Source organism: Antechinus flavipes, chromosome 2, assembly GCF_016432865.1.
Source record: "Antechinus flavipes isolate AdamAnt ecotype Samford, QLD, Australia chromosome 2, AdamAnt_v2, whole genome shotgun sequence".
Lineage (NCBI taxonomy): Eukaryota > Metazoa > Chordata > Mammalia > Dasyuromorphia > Dasyuridae > Antechinus > Antechinus flavipes.
This window is the reverse complement of record NC_067399.1, coordinates 467,108,171-467,128,598: the sequence shown is the minus strand read 5'-3', so window position 1 is coordinate 467,128,598 and position 20,428 is coordinate 467,108,171. Positions and strand designations below refer to the sequence as shown.

The following is a 20,428-nucleotide window of genomic DNA, read 5'->3' as shown; positions in this document are numbered from 1 at the left end:
ACATAGAATCTCAATCTTGGAGCCTTAAACTAGAATGCCCTCTTTCCATGTTTGACCAGCAACCATCTAACTGGTGTTTGAAGACCACCTTTTGAAGAAAGAAAGTAAACCCAAACATTACCTTTGTAAACCCTTTATAAGGGAAGATTTGAGAGACATAGTTTGAACTGAGGTTACGGGATTATAGACTTGAGCCCTGGAGACTAGATATCCCACTAAGATCAAATTGTTCTTGATGAGGAAACTGACTTTGAGAGAGTAAATTTCTTGTATGTCTTGAGTCCAGACAGGTAAAAAGGAGTAGACCTGTGATTTGAACCCCCTAGGATTAGGGCTCCATAGCTTCCATTCTTTCCACTATACTTCACTGTATTGAGCTAAGCTTCATGGCTTCCAAAGCATTTATATCCATTATCTCACTTAGTCCTTAGAATAATCTTCATGAAGTATAGCAAATACTATGTCCTACAGATGTAGAAACTGACTGGGACAAGTGAATAGCCCAAGTTCATATTTTAAATTAGTCATGAAGGTTAGAACTGAAACCATGGTCTTAAGACTCCCAGTCTCCTTATTTAGGCTATAATTTTTTTTATTTACTTTTTTCCCCCCCATTGTTCCCAAATTCTTAGTCCAAGCATACTTGAAGGAAGAACTTTAAAGGTGTAAAGGATACCATTTGTTGGGGATTTGATAATAGTCCTTTCATTACACAGCTCAATAGGCATCAGTATTTAATGGTTGATTGAGGACCTAGATTTGAACCCAGACTTTGCTACTTAATCTTTAGATGAACTGGACTGCTTCAGTTGTAGTTTCTTTCCTAGATCATCTCCAAGGTCTGTTTCAGGTCTGAATACTACAATCCCATGGTCTTTTATGATCTCTGTGTTTGTGGCTTCAAGCAGTCTAGTATAGCTCAAGGCATAAGATTTTCCCCCTAGTCACAGACAGTTTAGGAGAATAAAGAAACTTAGGGAAAATGGAAAAATCATCCAGATGATAAAACTTCCCCAAGTACCATTCTCTCCTATATAGAAATTTTTACTTGCTTTCTCCATTTTTTTTCCTCTGTAGCTCATTCAGCTTTCCAGTCTAAACTAAAGTGACTAGTTAAGAAATATCATTAGTCCAAAGGTCTACTCCACTCTCCTGATTTTATATGCTGCGTATAAAGGCCACCTTAGTGTGAGAGGCTGATGTCCTTGTTCCAGATATTGGTAGCAGCTGTTGCTTTCCTAGCCTCACAGCTGAGCTGCCTTGTTTTCCTTATTCTGCTGTTATTATTATTTTTTTTTTATTTGTTATGTGTGCTGTCTTACTATCTGGGAAGGTTATTCAGAATTTTAAATGCTGTCTGAGCATGCTTTTCAAACTTACCTTTTACCTGAAATGTAAAACTGATTAACCAGGAAAGAGCATAAAAGAGGATTTAGACCTGGAAGGTTATAGAAATCATACAATCTTGTTTTATAGATGAGGAAACTATCAAGGATCCCCAAGTTACTGCCAACATTACCACTTCTACCAACACAGATCATTACCCTTTTCTATCTATTGTTTGTAAGTCACTGTGATTTAAAAAAATCTTTTTATCCCACCACTCCTCTGGTGCTCTCCATATTTAAACAGACTGATTCCTCTCTACTAATGCTCTGTCTGGCTTTGAAAAGATCTCTGGTAGAGCTGATTACCTCCATTCTGGGAAGGCTCTTCAGATAACTTTTCATTGGTCTTTCAAAAAATGTATATCATAAACCATAATCAAGTTTTGACTTGAAAAATCACATTTTGAGTTTGATATTATTATTTAAATGCGAAGCTGACACTCTAGAAGTACAAGAGGTTAGAATAAATTGCTTTTGAGAGTCTTGAAGGAATGAAATAAGTCTTAGAAAATAAGTTTTCTTATAAATGAAACTATCATACCTGCCTATCTTTCTAGACCTCCTACTAATATTCCCATCTCCTACTGATCTTGTGATTACCCAGTCTCTTTAGATTGTTTTCTGTCTCTCTTTGTCTCCCCATTCCAATTTAGAGCAGTTCTTTTTTAAAAAAAAATTTAATGGATTTTTATTGATGTTTTGTTTTTACGTGAACTATGTTCTCCCATATTCCTCCTCATTCTCCTATAGAGAGCTGTCCCTTATAACAATGAATTAAAAAAGCAAAAGAAGAAGATTGTAAGGAAAAAAATCTGCAAAAATTGATTAATACAAGAACAGCTAGATGATACAGTGGATGGAATTTGGGCCCTGTAATCAGGAGTACTTGAATTCAAATCTGACCTCAGATAATTGACACTAATTTTGTTGATCCTGGACAAGTCATTTAACACAATTGCCTCACCCAAAAACCCAACAACTACAACAACAACAAAACCCAAAACACACAAAGCAAAACTGATTAATACAAAAAGGATGGCATTATATACAACATTCCACATCTGTGAACCCCCTGCAGAAATACAAAGGAGGGTTCTTCTTGTATCTCCTCTTTGGGACCAAGGTTGTTCTTTCTTTTCTCCTTCTCCTTTCTTTCTCCTCCCCCAGTCCTTGTGACTTGCCCAGGGTCACCTAAGCTAGTAAGTGTTAAGCGTCTGAGCCAGGATTTGAACAAGCTTGTTCTTTATAATTTTGCAACTTGTTGTTGTTGATTGTGATGGTTGTTCTTTTCATTGATGTGATTGTTATTTATATTGCTTTTCTGACTCTGTGATCTTCAATTTGTGTTAGTGTAAATCTTTTCCTGCTTCTCTTTTTTATTCATCCTTACTAAAGCACAGTAATATTACATTTCTTTAATGTAGCACATTTTGTCTTGCCATTCCTCTGATGGAATTATCTTCCTAATTTGAAAAGATCCAATTCCTTTAGTTTTCCAGTCAGGTTCCAGAAATTTAGATGCAGAACTAGAAAGGGGTTCTGAGATAAACTTAGAGATACAATTTGAAGATTCAGTTCTAGTTCTGTACTAATAGCCAGTATAAGGACAAAATTACAGTGAAGTTTATCGAAGAATCTTAGTGGTAGAAAGACCCAGAGAGGTCATCTCTAGCTTGAAGCAGGAATTCTGTCTGTAGCATCTCTAACAGGTGGTCATTCAGCTTCTTGAAGATCTTTAATAGTGTATTACCTCAAGGCAGCCAATTCTGTTCTTAGATAATTCTCATTGTTAGAAAATTCCTCATTATTTGAGCCAAAAGCTATTTCCCTGTAACGTCTTTCTATCCATTTTTTCTATTCCCACTAATTAGGCACAGTCTGAATCATCAGCCTATTCCTTCCCTGTGATATAGCCCTTTCAGATATTTGAAAAATTAGCATATGCCATCTCCTAAGTCTTATCTTACCTGGGCATAATTTGAAGACAGTTTTGTATTATGATCTCTGTCATAGTTCTGAAGAAAAACCATATATTAATCCACATAATTCATTAATCCATAGACTCTCAGGCATGGATGAAATGTTAGAGAGTTTCTTGTCCAACTTGTACCTGATTGTGAATCCCTTCTTCAGCATATTCCCCAAAAGTAGTCAGACAGCTTCTGCTTAGATACTTACAATCATATGGAACTCATCTCCTGAGGCAGTTCAAGCATGCCTTTGTTGAACAGCTCTAATTGTTAAGAAGCTCTTCCTTATGGGACAAAATATTTCACCATTTGTTTTTAATCCGGTCTTCCTTGGCCAAGTAGAACAAGTCGAATCACTCTTCTGTTGGATAAAATCCATATAGGGATAGAGATAAAGAATGCTTACATACATCCAGTTTGTCATTATTCACTATTGCAACTATATTCTTTATCTTTGTAAAGAATATCTTAGCAATAGGTAAAACCACTAAAATCAGATTGCTGAAAAGCAAGGCAGTTTAAAACCAAAGAAGGCTTACATGAGCCTCTTTGGAACAAATTACAAGGACGGGTTTATTCTATAATTTGCTTTCTTCTAAGCTGTGTTCTACTGTTCGGTATAAATTGAATCATATGTTTTAGATATGCAAAGAGGCAATGCTATGTCTAAGGAAAGGACTTCTGGATTCATGAGTCAGGAAAGATAAGATTCCAATTTTTCATAGGTCACTAACTGTGATTTTGGCCAAGTTACTTCATTCCCCTGAACATCGATATCTTCATTTGTAAAATGAGACCACTTGCACAGATGTGATTTTTATCTGACATTTTGTGAGTTGGTTCGAAAATTATGTTTTAAGCTCTTTGTCAACTTTAATATTCTGTGTTTTAACATTGTATGTATGAAATTCCTTCTAATATTAAGCCTCTGTAGGTCTAAAATTGTGTTTAACAAATTACATTTTAATCACTCTATTCCTGATTTCAGTTGAACCACACTAGCTTGAATTTTAAATTGTAACCTACCTAAAATCTGATCCAGTAAACATTCAAAATAGCTAACTATTTGGCTTGCCATTGCAATAGATATTTTAGGAGATTGTGGTAGGGTAAATAGATCCAGGGAAAATCCTGCACATGTGGCAGTATTGGCAAGGCTATCTTGAGTCACTTCATAAAGTGGCATGTTTCATCTATTGTCCTGGAGGTACAAGTCTATTGGACTTGTAGTTTATCATTGTATTGATCAAGTTCTAAAGAATTTGATGTTTTTCTCTCTAATGTCATCATAAATTATTCTGCTTTTGCTTACTTTACTATGCAGTTCATACAGCTCTCAATTTTCCTTTGAAATTGCCCCTTTCTTCATTTCTTATGGCACATTAATATTCTATTACATTCATATGGCATGATATTAATTGTTTTTTAAGTTTTTAGTTTTAGGCCACTATAAAAAAAGAGTTGCTGTAAAATATTTCTATACATAAAAGTCCTTTTCCATTTGGAGCACTTTTCCAATGTGGTTGCTGATAGCTTGGATTTCATCTTTTGAAGCTACTTTTTTGGTTTGTTTCCCTCTCTTTCCTCCTCTCCCTCCCTTTAATACTTTAGTTAAAGCTTAATAGAATTTGCTCTGGCCTTTTGATTTAACTCTTATGTATAGTTTTCTTTTTAAAGTGTGTTTCTTGTAAATAGCATATTGTTATATTCTAGTTTCTAATCTAGTCTTCTAGCCTCTTATTTTTTATGAGTGCATTTATCTAATTCACATTCATAATTCTGAGTGTTACCTGTGTGTTTTTCTTCATCCTATTCTCTTAATACTTTACCTTCTTTTCCCCTTCCCTGTCCCCTTTTTAAAGGTTTTCCTTCTGATACTGTCCCTTAATCTGTCTCCTCTTTTATCCTTTTTCTTTCCTTAATTTCTTCCCTTCTACTATTCTATTGGATAAAATGAGTTTCTGTACCCAGCTATGTGTGTATGTGTATTCTTCCTTCCTTTAGCCAGTTGAAATAAAAGTGAGGTTTAAGTTTTATCTATTTTCCATCTTCTCCCTCTCCCCTCACATTTCTTCCCTTGTCTAAATTCTTCCTTGTTCGTTTATGTGAGATAATTTTTCCTATTCTCCATTTTTCTCCCCACTCTCCATGTGCATTCCTCTTCCCTGTCCTTCCATTATTATTTCAAGATCATCACTGTGCCTTGTCAATAATCTGACTCTTCCCAAGACCCTTAGTGATTATGTTATAAATTATATATCATCTACTCAAATAAGAATATAAACAGTTTAACCTATGATTTTTCTCTCATTTACCATTTTTATGCTTCTCATGTTCTGTTTGAATGTCAAGATTTTTCTGTTCAGCTTTGATCTTTTCAGCAAGAATGCTTGAAATTCCTCTATTTCAATAAAGTTCCATTTCCACCCTCCCTGTTTTCTAGAATATCATATTCCAAACTTTCCATTCCTTTTTTAGTGACTGATAAATCCTGTGTAATCATAACAGCACTTGAATTCTTTCTTTCTGGCTTGGGACATTCTATATATGCATGTGTGTATATAGTATATGTATAGTATTACCTCCAGGACCAAATATAATATCTTGTTTATGGCGCTTCACAAGCCACATGCATATACTATACACACATTTTTATATAGTTATACTGTTTTCTCAAAAGTTTTTGTCAAATAATGAGTTTTTGGTCCAAGCTTGAATCTTTGCGTTTATTACATATTAAGTTGCTATGGTCATTTACTATGATGTAATGTATATCTAATCCATTCCAATGATGTTTCTTAGCCAGTACCAGATTATTTGGTTGATCACTGCTTAATAATAGTTTAAGATATGGTACAGCTTCTCATTTGATTTTTAAAGTGTTTTTTTTATTCTTTTCCTTTTTAACTTTTTAATTTTTCGAGGAATTCTTTTTGGGCTTGTATCTGATCTGTATTTTTGGGTTTTGAGGCTTTGCTTAAAGATATTTTCAATCTATTTTTTTCTGTTGTGTTGTATTTCTTTTTGGTTGGGTTCCTTTTGTGTTTGCTCATTCTCCCCTCTATTTCTTGACTTCAGATTTTGTTAGATCTGAGTTCTGCACATTTCTTTGGTGCAAGAGGGAGTGATAGCTTGCTTTAGAGTCGGTTCTTTTACATTCTTCTGCTTTTCAGCTCCGGGAATCTGTGAGTTTTCACTACTTCACATGTGGTGTGATCCAGGGAAAGATCTATTTACTACCTTTCTGGTCTGAGCTCTGCAAGTTTCAAGTTTGAATCTTAAACATGACTTCAGTAGACAGCTTGCTAGATTTAGTCACTCAAACAGGGGTCCTCAAACTTTTTAAATAGAGGGCCAGTTCACTGTCCCTCAGACTGTTGGAGGGCCAGATTATAGTAAAAACAAAAACTTTGTTTTGTGGGCCTTTAAATAAAGAAACTTCATAGCCCTGGGTGAAGGGGAATAATGGTCCTCAGCTGCCGCATCTGGCCGGCAGGCTGGAGTTTGAGAACCCCTGACTCTAGGAGTTTCTACAGGTTCTGATTTACTGAACTGCTTGATTACTTATTGGTGGAGGACTTTTCCTCTGGTTTTGTTGTTGTTGTTGTTATTTTTGTAAACTTATGTGCTAGACTAAGGCTGGTATTAAGTTGCTATTCCGCTTCTAGGCTTAGAGTCACATAATTAAATGTTGCTAGAACTTGTTTCTTGCTGTTTATAGCTAGGCCCATGCTTGCTTACTCTTACTCCTGTGCCTTAGATCTCTCTAATCTGGAACTAAGTAATGAAGAACAGAGGTGCAAGATGGCACCCATTACTTCACTCAACAGTAGTTCAAAGTTCCCTTGAAATCTTTCTGCCCTAGTACTTTCTTCTCCTGATGCTATATCTACCTACTTTTTAGCTCTGGACTCTTGAATGTTCCATGTCACTGACACATGTACTCTTCTAGTCTCTACTCCAGTATCTCTTGATTTGTCTGTCTCTTTATGCTTTCCTGTGCTAGAAAAATGACTCACTGTGGCGTTTTCTAGACTTTCCCAGTCAGAATTTGATTTGGTGCATTTTTTGGAGTGCTGGCAGAGCTAAGAAAAAATGCTTCCTCTATTCTCCCATCTTGATGCTTTTCCTTGGATTTTCTAAATATATCATTTAAATATATATTTTTGTTTCTTTGGTTTTGCTTATTACATATTGCAGGACATAAGTCAAATCTTATAGGATACTGACTGGCTTCTCAGTACTTGAATTCTTTGTTTTTTGGCAGTTTGCAGTATTTTTCTTTGACCTGGAAGCTCTGAAATTAGATGATAGTCCTAAAAACAAAAAAAAAGAATGTTTTTTGGTAGTTTCTTTTAGGAAGCAATCAATGGATTCGTTTGCCATTTTGCCCTGTGGTACTAAGAGATCTAGATTTCATTTATGACTTTTGGTGTTATGGTATAAAGGGCTTTTTTTCGTGGGTGAGATCATGATTTTCTGGTAATATGATAGTTCTTAGATGTCTATTTTGTTGGACCTGTTCCTGGTCATCTTACATAAGATATGTATAATAATACATCTTATAATTTATTAGTCTTTTGATTTCATTTTAATATTTCATGTTTTCTCATGTAGTCAGTTTCTATTTTTTTCCCATTCTGATTCCCAAGTTGTTGGGTATAATTCTTGAGTAAGGTTTATTACCTTAAGTTAGTCATTCTTGCTACTTTTTTTCCTTCTTAGTTACCTATTTTGTATTCTGTTTCTTCCAAATATTATTTTATTCCTTATGGCCAGAATTTATTTTCTTTGAGGTTCTAATTGGGTTTATGGATTTGTGCTTGGTTCATAAATCAGGTTCTGCACATCTGGATGGTGTAGGTCCTTAATGAAATAGAGAATTCTCTAAGTTCCTGAGGATGATAAATCTAGAACTTAATGGACACTTTAAAATGGTAACACAAAAGGCAAGAGAAACATAAAGAAGGTGCACATAGTTGATGATTTGGAAGAGATTGCACAAGAATGAATTATATACATGCTAATAGAGAAGAAACATGCATGCCATCTTGAAGCCCTAATGTCTGAGTCTTCATAGAAAAAAGTGAATAGGTTGGTTTTACTGATCTTGGTCATAACTCTTTCCACTATACCCAGTTGTCTTTTTGTACTTTAAATTATATTATAGCTTTGGTCTTAGAAACACACAATGTTAGAACTAAAAGAGACATTAGATATCTCATCTAAATCTTTCATTTGATAGATGAAGAAACTCAAGCTCAAAGAAGTAAGCAGAGTCACAATATGAAGTCAGATCTTTTGATTCTCACATTTAGTACTCTTAACACTGTATCCCAGTTGGCTGTATTTGGAAAAATTTGTTTAAAATATATTATAAAAGAAGTGGTACACTGTGGAAGTAGAGGGTAAGGTTCCATCTAGGTTAAGGTTTATCCATTGTCCAGCTTTCTCTTCCCTTTGTTAGCTGTTACCAACAATCACTATATTTGCCCATTGAAGCTTTTGTTTAAGTCTGCATCAACCAGATTTTGTCTAAAGGGGAATATTTAAGTTCTAAGAACGCAATAATATACATTTTAAAATATCCTCTAAGATTTGGAAAAGGAACTATTGTATAATTCCTTTGTCAGTAATACCATGAGACTGATCACTGAAGTGTACATCTGAATTTTTATTCTACTACTACTACTCAGTAAAACTAGTTCCATATTTATATACAGTTGTATAGCTTTTTCATATAGTAGCTTAACCTTGGGCAAGTCATTTGACCTTTCAGTGGGCTAGATTAAAGGTAGCAAACACTGCCAGAGGAACCAGATTAAGAAGTAACTGAGAAACATTTAACAAGATAAGTAAAACATATAATAAAACCTAGGTAATATTACAAAATTTAAAACTAAGCCAGTGTGTGTGTATCGGGATTCTCTTATACAAATCAGTAACCCATGTTTCTATTTAAGTTTGAGGCCATCCTTCTAGACAACAAAATAATAAATTCTATTGCAATACAAGTTCAGTTTGACCTGCTAGTATGTTTCTGAGTATTTATGTTTGTCTCATTCTGGTGTGTCAGATGGTTGTAAACCTGTGCCAGGCGACTTTTAAATGATAAATCCCCAACAAAGTCCAGCAGCAAGAAATACTAAGGAAAAATCCATTTAAAATAACTGTAGGTAATATAAAATATTTAGGAGTCTACCTGCCAAGACAAAGTCTGGAACTATATGAAAACAATTACCAAACATTTTCCAAACAAAGTCAGATCTAATCAAATGGAAGAATATAAAGTGCTTATGGGTAGGCTGAGCTAATATAAAGGATAAATAAAACTTGTGCCTCATAGGAATTATTTATCATACGCCAATCTACCAATAAGTATTTATTAAGCATTTACTATGTGCCAGGCATTGGATCAGATACTATTTTATAAAAGTATAAAGAATTCATTTCTGTTCTCAAAGTGTTTTTGTTCTAATGCGGAAGTCAACAGATATGTACTAAAATATAAGTAGTGTGAATAAATACAAATCTATATAAAAGAGTTAAGTTCAAGGTAGTTTAGAAGAAAGAATACTTAATAGGTGAGAGAGTAAGGAAAAGCTTCATGTAAAAGAAAGTTCTTAAGCTTAATCATGTTTCCTCTTCCTATTAAAATAGAGGGACTTCTGGGTGTAGGTAAAGAGGAAGTGCATTCCCCCCATGTGGAATGGTCAGGGCCAAGACACTGGGAGAAAAGGCAGATTTGGCTGGATGGGGAATGAAAGTAATTTGCAATGAGAATAGAAAGATTGGGTGGGAATTTGTTGTGTAAGCTTTCAAAGGCCAAACAGAGGAGTTTATCCCACAGACTATTAGGAGAGCTACTGGAAAACTACTGGAGTGCCTTGCACATGAGATTCATTTCCTAGTCTGTTAAGACATAATGACTTTTATTGATGTCAGATATGAAGCATGATGTTTAAATGAGAATGTTTGAGGTTAAAAAAAAAAAAAAAAAGAAGAAGGCATCTGAGGTAACACAATATCTACATACCACATAAAAAGAAGTATGTCTTTGATGTTCATTCTGTTCTTCATTAACTACAGTTTTAAAAAAAAAAAAAAATCCGTGAAGCAGTCATGGGAATCTGTGCAGGCAACTAATAGGTCTACACTGAATGGTGTTTACTTTGAATCACTTCTTTATTTCTCATGATAATGTTGTATGGAGAGAATGGAGGGAAATCATATCAATAAAGTGGGAAGCAGCCAGCTAGGATGGTCATAGGTAGCAAGGAGAGGTAAGCTACAGCAATATAATCAAATTTTTATTTGGCATCTAACAGATATTGGAAGAGTTTTACAGCATTCTAATGTGCTTAACTGAACAATAATATATATGGATATATGGCATATCCATATGGAGACATATGAAGACAAGGACTATGTTTTATCTAAACTGAGTATTCCTTCCAGTGTCCCACACAAAATTAGTCATATAGTGACATATATGATATAGTCACATAGTTTAATAAATGTTTGAATTGAAGTGGTAAGAAGGCTAGATTTGGTTTCTGAGGCCCCAAGTCTAAATCCTTAGGTGTCATTTCACCTAGTTCATTTTATAGAGGAAGAAAGTGAGACCTAAAGAAATTGTAACTTGTCACGCGGATGATAAAGGGGCACAGCCAGGACTTAAATCCAAAACTCTGAATTCACTTCTAAGCACTCTTTCCACAACACAGTTTCACCCAAGATTTTGTTGTGTCCAAGATCATATCCCCTCTTTGCCATCTTGAATAAAACAAAATTAGGCAGGTGTTCTGGATGATCCCTAAGGACTTCCAACTTTGAATCCTAGGAGTCTATAAGATAAGTTGAATTAAGCCAGAATAAACCTCCAACATTCAAAAAAAAAAAGTTTAATGACTTAATCAGTGTAGGTTTACTCTCTACTAATATATATGCTTGCCTATGCCTCAACAGGTGGTCTCACTGGGGAAAAATACTATTACATAATGACTAGCACTTTGGTGCTATGAATTAGGAAGAAAATGCTGTACAGAGGAAAGAATGTTGGGTGTGGCATCCAAGGACCTAGATTCAGATCTTGACTATAACTTCTTATCTGTGTGACTTTAGTCAAATTCTTTAAACTCTCTTGGCCTCAATTTCCTCATCTGTAAAATTAGGCTTTTTGGACTATATGACCTTTGAGGTCTATTCCAACCCTAAATCTATTATTTTATGATTCTATGAATAGACTGAACTTGTCCTCAAAATCTGCTTTCATTTGCCAGGTCTTTGGCCCTTTCAGCTTAGCCCTTGGGGACTCAAAACCATTTTCACATTCTTTAAGTTGTCATTAAAGGAGAATTTGATTGGAGATTATTCCTCCACATGTAAATTACCATTACTGTAGTACATAGAGCCTCCACCTCTCATTACCATAGAGAAGTCCTTTCTCCCCCAAATAAGATTATCCTCCAAGGCTTTGATACATGAGAAAGTATGCCTTCTTCCTCAATTGTAGTATTTTTAGATTATAGACTAGTGAAACCATAGGCAGTTTCACGATTAATCTGGGACCAGACTTCATAATCACTTACTACTGGTCCAAGTATTGTGATAGTCATAATTCCCTGCTTAATGACCTATAAGTATGCATAGACTGACAGTTCATTTCCATAAATTTGTGGAATTCAGGAATACAGTTCTAATTCTCTGGATTGTACTTTGATAGATTGGTCTCAAGGGAGGCACAGGAATTTAAAAATAATATTAACTATAGGGCAAAGTCTTAGCATATTTCATATTTTTTTTGTTTTGGTTTGTTTTGGTCTTTTTATCCTAGCATCTAGTAACTCAGCATCCACCTTGGACCTCTCAGATGGATTTGAGGGAGACTTTCCTAGGTCCCAGCATCCTGCCCTACCATCTTGCTCAGACTTGCTTTCTGAAATTCATATTACTGAAATAAGCAGACACAGAGTCTAGATCCTCAGTGTCAGAAGTACCTGTGTATTGATGATAACAGACAATGTTAGATGCTTCCCATTGGGGTATTGCATCTGATAAGAACATGCTTTAAATAGGATTGTCTGTCTAATTCCTACTGTGTGCCAATCAATGCATTTGAAAGAATCTTTTCCTGTTACCTATTACTTGGTGAGCAAGGAGTTTCGCCAAGTTCATGTGAACTTGTTTGCCAATTGTAAGTCAATCAGCAGTCATGTATTAAGTGCTTTATTTCATGCCAGGCAATGTGCTGAGCACTGAGGATACAAGAAAGGCAAACACTCATCCACAGACCCTATTCTTAAAGGACTCAAAAGTTAATGGAAGAGATCATTTACAAATAACTATATAAGTATAGATAGAAAGTAGATAGAAGGTCAAAGGGAATTTTGAGATGTGTCCCCCAAGATTTTTAGAAGGAAGTCACAATCTATGGAAAAGATAGGGAAGGTACTCTTGTAGAAGATGGGATTTGAACTATTTTAAAGGAAGCCTGGAAAGCAAGTTAGCAGGGATAAGAGTATTACAGGAATGAGGAATAATTTTAAACACAGTCTGTTATATTTGATCTTGGAAATACCAGAGGAACCCCTGGCATTAGAGGTATGAGGGAGATTGTCACGATCACATTTTATACTTTAGGGAAAAATATTGATAGCTGAATGGAGGATGGATTGGAGTGGAAAGGGATTTTAGTCATGGAAACCAATCAAGAGGCCATTCCACTAGTCTCTATGTGAGGTGATGAGAACCTGAACTAGTTGAATGAGTGGATAAATGATGAGTCTAAGCTGCACATCTGATATCTGGAGTGAATATGAGAGAAGAGTCAAAGATGACATCTAGGTTTTGAGCCCAGAAGACTGGAAGGATGGTGGTGCTTTTGAAAGTAATAGTAAAGTTTGATAGAGTCATATGCCAATGGGTAAATAGTGAAGCAAAGGGATATAAATAGGCAGTTTTCAGAGAAAGAAATCAAAACTATCAATATATAAAAATGCTTTAAATCACTAATAATTAAAAAGATGTATAATAAATCAACCAATTCATACCCATTACCTTGGCTTAAGACTATTAAAAAAAAAGAAAAAGGAAAAGAAAAGAAAAGTGATATCCTGGAAAATAGGTAGACTAATGAACTCTTGATAGAGCTGTGAACTAGTCCAACTATTCTGGAAAGCAATTTGGCATTATTCCCAAGAAGCTATTAAACTTGATCCAGTATTGCTGCTACTAGTTTACTAGTTCTTATATCCCAAAGATATCTGTGTAATCAAAGGAAGAGGGAATGGGCCCATATGTACAAAAATATCTATAGCAGCTTTTTTGTGGTAACAAAGAACTGGAAAATGAAAGGATACTTATTAATTGGGGAATGACTGAACATGTTATGGTATATGAAAGTAGAATACTATTATGCTGTAAGAATAATGGAGTGGATGGTTGCAGAAAAACCTGGGAAGACAGAATGAGCCCTTGTAGAGTGAAGTGAGCAAAGCCAGAGAGTTATATAGTAACAGCAATATTATAAAGATAATTCTGAAGTACAAGTACAAATTGGTGAAAGGTATAAACTAATCCAACCATTGTGAAAAGCTTTTTGGAACTGGTCCAAATGGTATTAAATTGTACATACTCTTTGATCCAGCATTATTTCTATTTCTTTCTTGCTTTTCCTCCCTTTGGAAGTGGCAAATGTAGAAATCTATTTTATATGTCTTTACATATGATTTCTCGATGGTGAGAGAGGTACAAGGGGCAGAGGGAAGACTTGGGAATGAAAATAAAATAGGGTTTAAGAGAGAGAAAAGTTGGGAAAAGTGAATAAGCTTAGATTTTTGTGTATTTTGAGATGTCCAAAAGACAGTTGCTATTTTGAAACTGGAACTCAGTGAAGGTTGAATATGTAGAGAATGAGAATTTTCCACACAATTGATGATTAAACCTACAGTAATAGATGACATCAACAAACAAGATAGTATAAAAGAAGAATAGAAGATAGCCCAGGACTGAGCTGTGAAGGATAACCACAGTTAACGTGTGTGACTGGCATGAAGAACTAGCAGAGAAGATTGAAAAATAGCCATCAGAAAGAAAAATCAACAATAAGCATTGTCCTGAAATTGAAGAGAAAAGAACATATCTGATAGAAGGTGATCAGAGAAGGCAAAGAAAACTGATGATGGGGGAGAAGGGGGAGCATTACATTTGGGGATTTAGAAGATCACTGGAGAGTGGATAAGTTGAACATTGAGTTTGAAAGCCGTACTACAGAGGATTTAGATTCAAGTGGGAGAAATGGAGGCAGGAAGTATATCCAATTTTGTCAGAGAAGTATAGCTGGGAAGGGTAAGATGCATGCAGGACAGAAACTAGCTGTGCTGGTAAAATCAAGTATAGGTTTTTAAGTATGGAGGACAGATAGGAATGTTTGTAGGTAGCAGGGAAAGAACTGGTAGATTGGGAGAAACTGATGAGATAATAATAAATACTTAAGGGGATGGGGGGCAGTTTACCAGAGAAGATGGGATAGGATCAACGATGCATATCTATATGTCTCCCTCTAGAGATTTGCCTTGGCAAGGAGAAAGAGCACTTCTTCATGAGATGTAGAAGTGGAGGAGGAGATAGTTGGGAAGGACAAGTCAGCTGTTGGGGAAGTTTTCCTAAAGAAGATGGTATTTTAATGAGACTTGAAGAAAGCCTGGGAAGTCAGGAGATAGACATGAGAAAGGAAAGCATTTTAGGTATAGGGAACAAACAGAAAATGTCCAGAGCCAAGAGAAAGAATATTTTGTTCATGAAATAGCAAGAAGGCCAATGTTTTTGGATTGAAGGATATGTGAGGGCATGCAAAGTGTAAGAAAATTGTAGAGGAAGGCAGCTGGATTGTATAGAGCTTTGAATGTCAAATAGAAGGTGTTGCATTTGATCCTGGAGGTCTAGAGAATTACTGAAGTTTATAATGTATGAGAGTGATACAGTCAGATCTGTGACTTTAGGTGATCACTTTGTAGCTGAATGGAAGATAGACTAGAGTGGGGAGGTTGATTGCCCCTCCTCCCATCTAGCTATGGCAGTAGTTCAATTAGGAGATAATGGAGGCCTGTACTAGGATGTTTTTAGTATGAGAGGAGACATATTTGAGAAACATTGAAAAGGTGAAATCAGCAAAGCTTGGAAACAGATTGAGGTTGGGGAAACAAGGGGGAGGAAGTGAGAGAGATAGGGAGGTGTTGAGGATGAAACCTAAGTATGTCTGTGTGACTAGAAGGATAATATATGCTTTAGGAATATGTAAGGAAGAGGGATTGGGGGAAAGATAATGAGTTTGATTTTGAACATATTAAATTTAAGATATATATTGGATATCCATTTAGGTAGGTAGATTTGGGAATCATCAACAAAGAGAAGATAAGTAAATACGTAGGAACTGATAAAATCACTAATTAAAATAGTATAGAGGAAGAACAGGACGTGACAGAAACCCCACAGATTCCTGTGGTTCAGAGGACATGTTCTAGAGAAGGATTCAACCAACCAAGGAAACCATCTTCCCATTTTCTCAGGCTCCCAACCCAGGAATCATCTTGGATTCCTCATTATTTCTCGCTCAGTCCCATATTCAAGCTGTTGCTAAAGTATATTGATTTAATCTTTGCAGTATCTCTGGAATACATCTCTTTCTCACGCTAATACTGCCACCACTCTAATATAGACCCTTATCACTTCACACCTAGATTATTGCGGTAATCTTTTGGTAGGTCAGCCTATTCTCAAGTCTCTTCACTCCATCATACATTCAATCTAAAGCACAGGTTTGGTCATAACAGTCCCCTAAATTCGTGTTTCTGTGACCTTATTGTCTCTGGGATCAAATACCAAAATGCTCTATTTAGCATTCAGAGCCCTATAGAACCTAGTTCCCTCTTAATTGTTTAGTCTTCTTATATTTTATTCCCTGCCATGTACTTTTTGATTCAGTTACACTGCCACTTTGCTGTTCCATAAACTATTTCTGAGGTCCAGGTAGTTTATCGACTATCTACTTGTTCTTGGAACACTCTCCGTCTTTTGTTCTTCAGCGTCTGCTGATTCCTCAGGCTTCTTTTAAGTCCCAATTAAAATGCCAACTTCTACAGAAAGCCTTCCTCGACCCTTCTTAATTCCAGGTACTCTCTCTGACAGTGATCTCGTGTGTGTGTGTGTGTGTGTGTGTGTGTGTATAACACATACATGATATGTATGACATAGTTTTGCTTGCTTTGTTGATATTTGTTTGCATATTGTCCTCCCCTATGGGGTTTTAAAGGTTCCTTAAAAAAGAAATTATCTCTTGCCTCATGTCCCCAGTGCTTAGCAGAGTGCCTGGTTGGTATAGGCTCTTAAATGTTTAGTTTATTAGTTAATTGATTGATCAGCTTTATCTTAGGTCAAAGAAAAGTCAAGAAGACTGAGGACATAGAAAAGGTTATTTGATTTGGCATTTAAAAATTCTTTGGTGACTTTGGAGGGAACAATTTCAATTGAATGATGAGGCTGGAAACAAAATTTGTAGTGGATTAAGAAGAGAAGTAGAGGCCAAAGAGTTTTGTCACAAAATTCAGGAAAATCATGGTCCTTTTTGAAGAGGAAGGACAAACAACAACTGGGTTTTCCAAAGTACATACCAAATTCTGGCATTTCCTTAAATTTGGAATGGGATTCTTGGGGGAGAAGATATCTGGGGCAATACCATGCTCTTTAAATCTTTTTTTTTTTTTTTTTTTTTTTTAGCTCTTTTTACTATGAACTTTTTTTTCTTAAGTTTCTGTTTCAGATGATCGAGCCGAACAAAGAACTTGTCTTATCTGTGGAGACAGAGCTACAGGGTTGCACTATGGTATCATTTCCTGTGAAGGCTGCAAAGGGTTTTTCAAGAGGAGCATTTGTAACAAGCGGGTATACAGATGCAGTCGTGACAAGAATTGTGTTATGTCCCGGAAACAGCGGAATCGATGTCAGTATTGCCGCCTGCTCAAGTGCCTGCAGATGGGGATGAACAGGAAAGGTAAGAGAAACTCTGTGGGCACCCAATTCTCACCAATGTTAGGTTCTTTTCAACACACAATATCCTGAGTTCTCCTGATCCATATGCTGATTATGGAATTTAAGAACTGGATAAGATCTTAGAGCTATCTACTACAAATCATACCCTTGACCAAGAATTTTTTACATAAGAGTTTTGTGTAGCCTTTTCTTGAAGACCTCCTACCTCCTAGAAGAAGCTCATTCCAATTTTGGTATTGCTTTCATCATTAACAAGGTTTTCCTACTTGCAATTAAAGTGTACCTTTTTATAACTTGTAACCCTTACTTCTGACTTCTAGGATCAAGTACAACAAATATAATCCCTCTTTCATATGACAACTCTTCATATACTTAAAGGCAGTACCTATGTTGTCTTTCCAGGATTTCTTTCCAGATCCTTCAACTGATCTCCATTGTGCATGTTTTCTAATCCTCTTATGATCTTGGCCCAGTTTGTCTTGCGTCTTTTCTAAAATTTGATTCCCAGAACATTTGTATTTTCTGTGTGATCTGACAAGAGCAGAATACGCTTAATGCTATTTACTCCTTGTTAGCCTCTCTCTTAATGTAACCTAGGATAATAATAGCTTTTTTGGTTATCATGTCATATTGTTGATTCATACTCATCTTGTAGCCCAGTAAAATGCCTGATCTCTTTCATAGGGCCTTCTGCATCCTGCATCAGTAAAACTGATTTTTGAACCTGTCATGCTTTTTAATATTTATTTCTATTAAATTTCATTGATTTGCCCCATCCTTGTATTTGAATCTTTAAGATTCTGACTTTTATTATCCAACTTATTGGCTAACCCTCCAAACTTCATATCATTAGAAAATTTGACAGGACTTCTGTGCCTTCACACATGTCACTGTTTAAAATTTGATCATATAAATTATTATTTTTTTAATTAATATTTTATTTTATTTTATAATAACTTTATATTGACAGAATCCATGCCAGGGTGATTTTTTTTACAACATTATCCCTTGCACTCGCTTCTGTTCCAATTTTTCCCCTCCCTCCTTCCACCCCCTCCCCTAGATGGCAAAGCAGTCCTATATATGTTAGATATGTTGCAGTATATCCTAGATACAATATATGTTTGCAGAACTGAGCAGTTCTCTTGTTGCACAGGGAGAATTGGATTCAGAAGGTAAAAACAACTCGGAAAGAAAAACAAAGATGCAAATAGTTCACATTCGTTTCCCAGTGTTCTTTCTTTGGGTGTAGCTGCTTCTGTCCATCATTTATCAATTGAAACTGAGTCTTTGTCAAAGAAATCCACTTCCATCAGAATACAGCTCATACAATATCGTTGTTGAAGTGTAACGTGATCTCCTGGTGCTGCTCATTTCACTTAGCATCAGTTCATGTAAGTCTCTCCAAGTCTCTCTGTATTCATCCTGCTGGTCATTCCTTACAGAACAATAATATTCCATAACGTTCATATACCACAATTTACCCAGCCATTCTCCAATTGATGGGCATCCATTCAATTTCCAGTTTCTAGCCACTACAAACAGGGCTGCCACAAACATTTTGGCACATACAGGTCCCTTTCCCTTCTTTAGTATTTCTTTGGGATATAAGTCCAGTAGTAGCACTGCTGGATCAAAGGGTATGCACAATTTGATAACTTTTTGGGCATAATTCCAGATTGCTCTCCAGAATGGTTGGATTCGTTTACAGTTCCACCAACAATGCAGTTGATCATATAAATTCAAGCTTAGATCTTTAAGGCACCCTTAACTTTTTCCAGGCTGCTGTTATAACATTAATTGATATGTATCCAATTCTTTCCTTCTCCCTCATTTCATTAACACCAGGAATGCCTCCCAATAAAGAACCTGCTTTACCAATGCAGATCAGCAACTAATATGCAATGTATAGTTTTAGAAAGCTAACTGCTATTAAGTGATTTGCCCGCTCTCACATAGCCAGTTTATGTCAAAGTTAGACTTTCCTCACTGAACAAAATAGTTTTTCTTCACTCAAGAGGCTATTTACTATATCAAAGCTTCTTAAACTATGGGTCACAACCCTATATGGGGTCACTTAACTGAAAAGGGGGGGTGTCTTGAAAATTTAGCAATGGTAGGATATCAGATATTTCACTAAGATTTAATTCTTTATGTAAAAAGAAACAAGTACAATCCAATTCATTAGTTGCAAGTTTGCTTTTATTTTTTATAAATGGTAAAATTATATGTATACCAAAGAATTGTTTTGAAATAAATTCCCTAATGATTTTTTATCAGTAAATATTTCATTTGTATACCTATTTTATATGCTTCTATATCTGGGGTCACATAAAAATTTCTTGGGCAAAAAAAGAGGTTGCAAGTGGAAAGAGTTTAAGAAGCCCTGCATTACACCATGCTATCCCTCCCATTTTAAACACAAGAATAGCATACAAAATCATATCATTTGCTTTGCCATGATCTTAGTAAACTATGTCTATAACCGCCCTTTGTTATACAATCTATCCTATAAGAAAAGGAAATAAAATTAATCTGGCATGACTTGCTAAGCTAGCTTTTAATGATCACTATTGCCAAAATATTCAGAAATCATCTTCTTAACAATATGTTTTGGAATTTAGAATAAAACTCTAGCTCATTTGCCTCTGATTTGCAGATTTTATCCTTTTCCTTTTAAAAAAAAAAAATGGGTCATTTGTTATTCTCCATTCCTGCAAAATCACTTCTTCTTTTCCCTACATTCCAAGATGCATAATAACAGCTCAGAAATTATATCTTCTCAAAAGTAATTTTTACAGGTATGGTAACTTGAAACTCTGAGAACTATTAAATACAAGATCATTTTCTTACTTAGCTTGACTTTTTACTCCCAATGAATAATTTTTGCTGTGTCCTTCCTATTCCAAAAAGCATTGCTTCTTGGAAGGAAAAATAAAAGAATAAAAAATTGAGTAGTGCTGGCTTCTTAGTTTTTTATTATTAGTTTATCTGTCCTAAATAGCAGCATTCTCTTTCCTG

The 20,428-nt window shown here is 35.5% G+C and overlaps 1 protein-coding gene across 3 annotated transcripts in view; it reads left to right on the top strand.

Annotated features, from left to right (window-relative positions):
* The window catches only part of NR6A1 (nuclear receptor subfamily 6 group A member 1), a 246,719-nt gene that overhangs the window by 186,940 nt on the left and 39,351 nt on the right, over nucleotides 1-20,428 (top strand). For all 3 annotated transcript variants that reach the window (XM_051979625.1, XM_051979623.1, XM_051979626.1), the window contains exon 3: nucleotides 17,166-17,408. In XM_051979625.1, coding sequence (XP_051835585.1) covers nucleotides 17,166-17,408 — 243 coding nt within the window. The remainder of the gene's footprint in view (nucleotides 1-17,165; nucleotides 17,409-20,428) is intronic.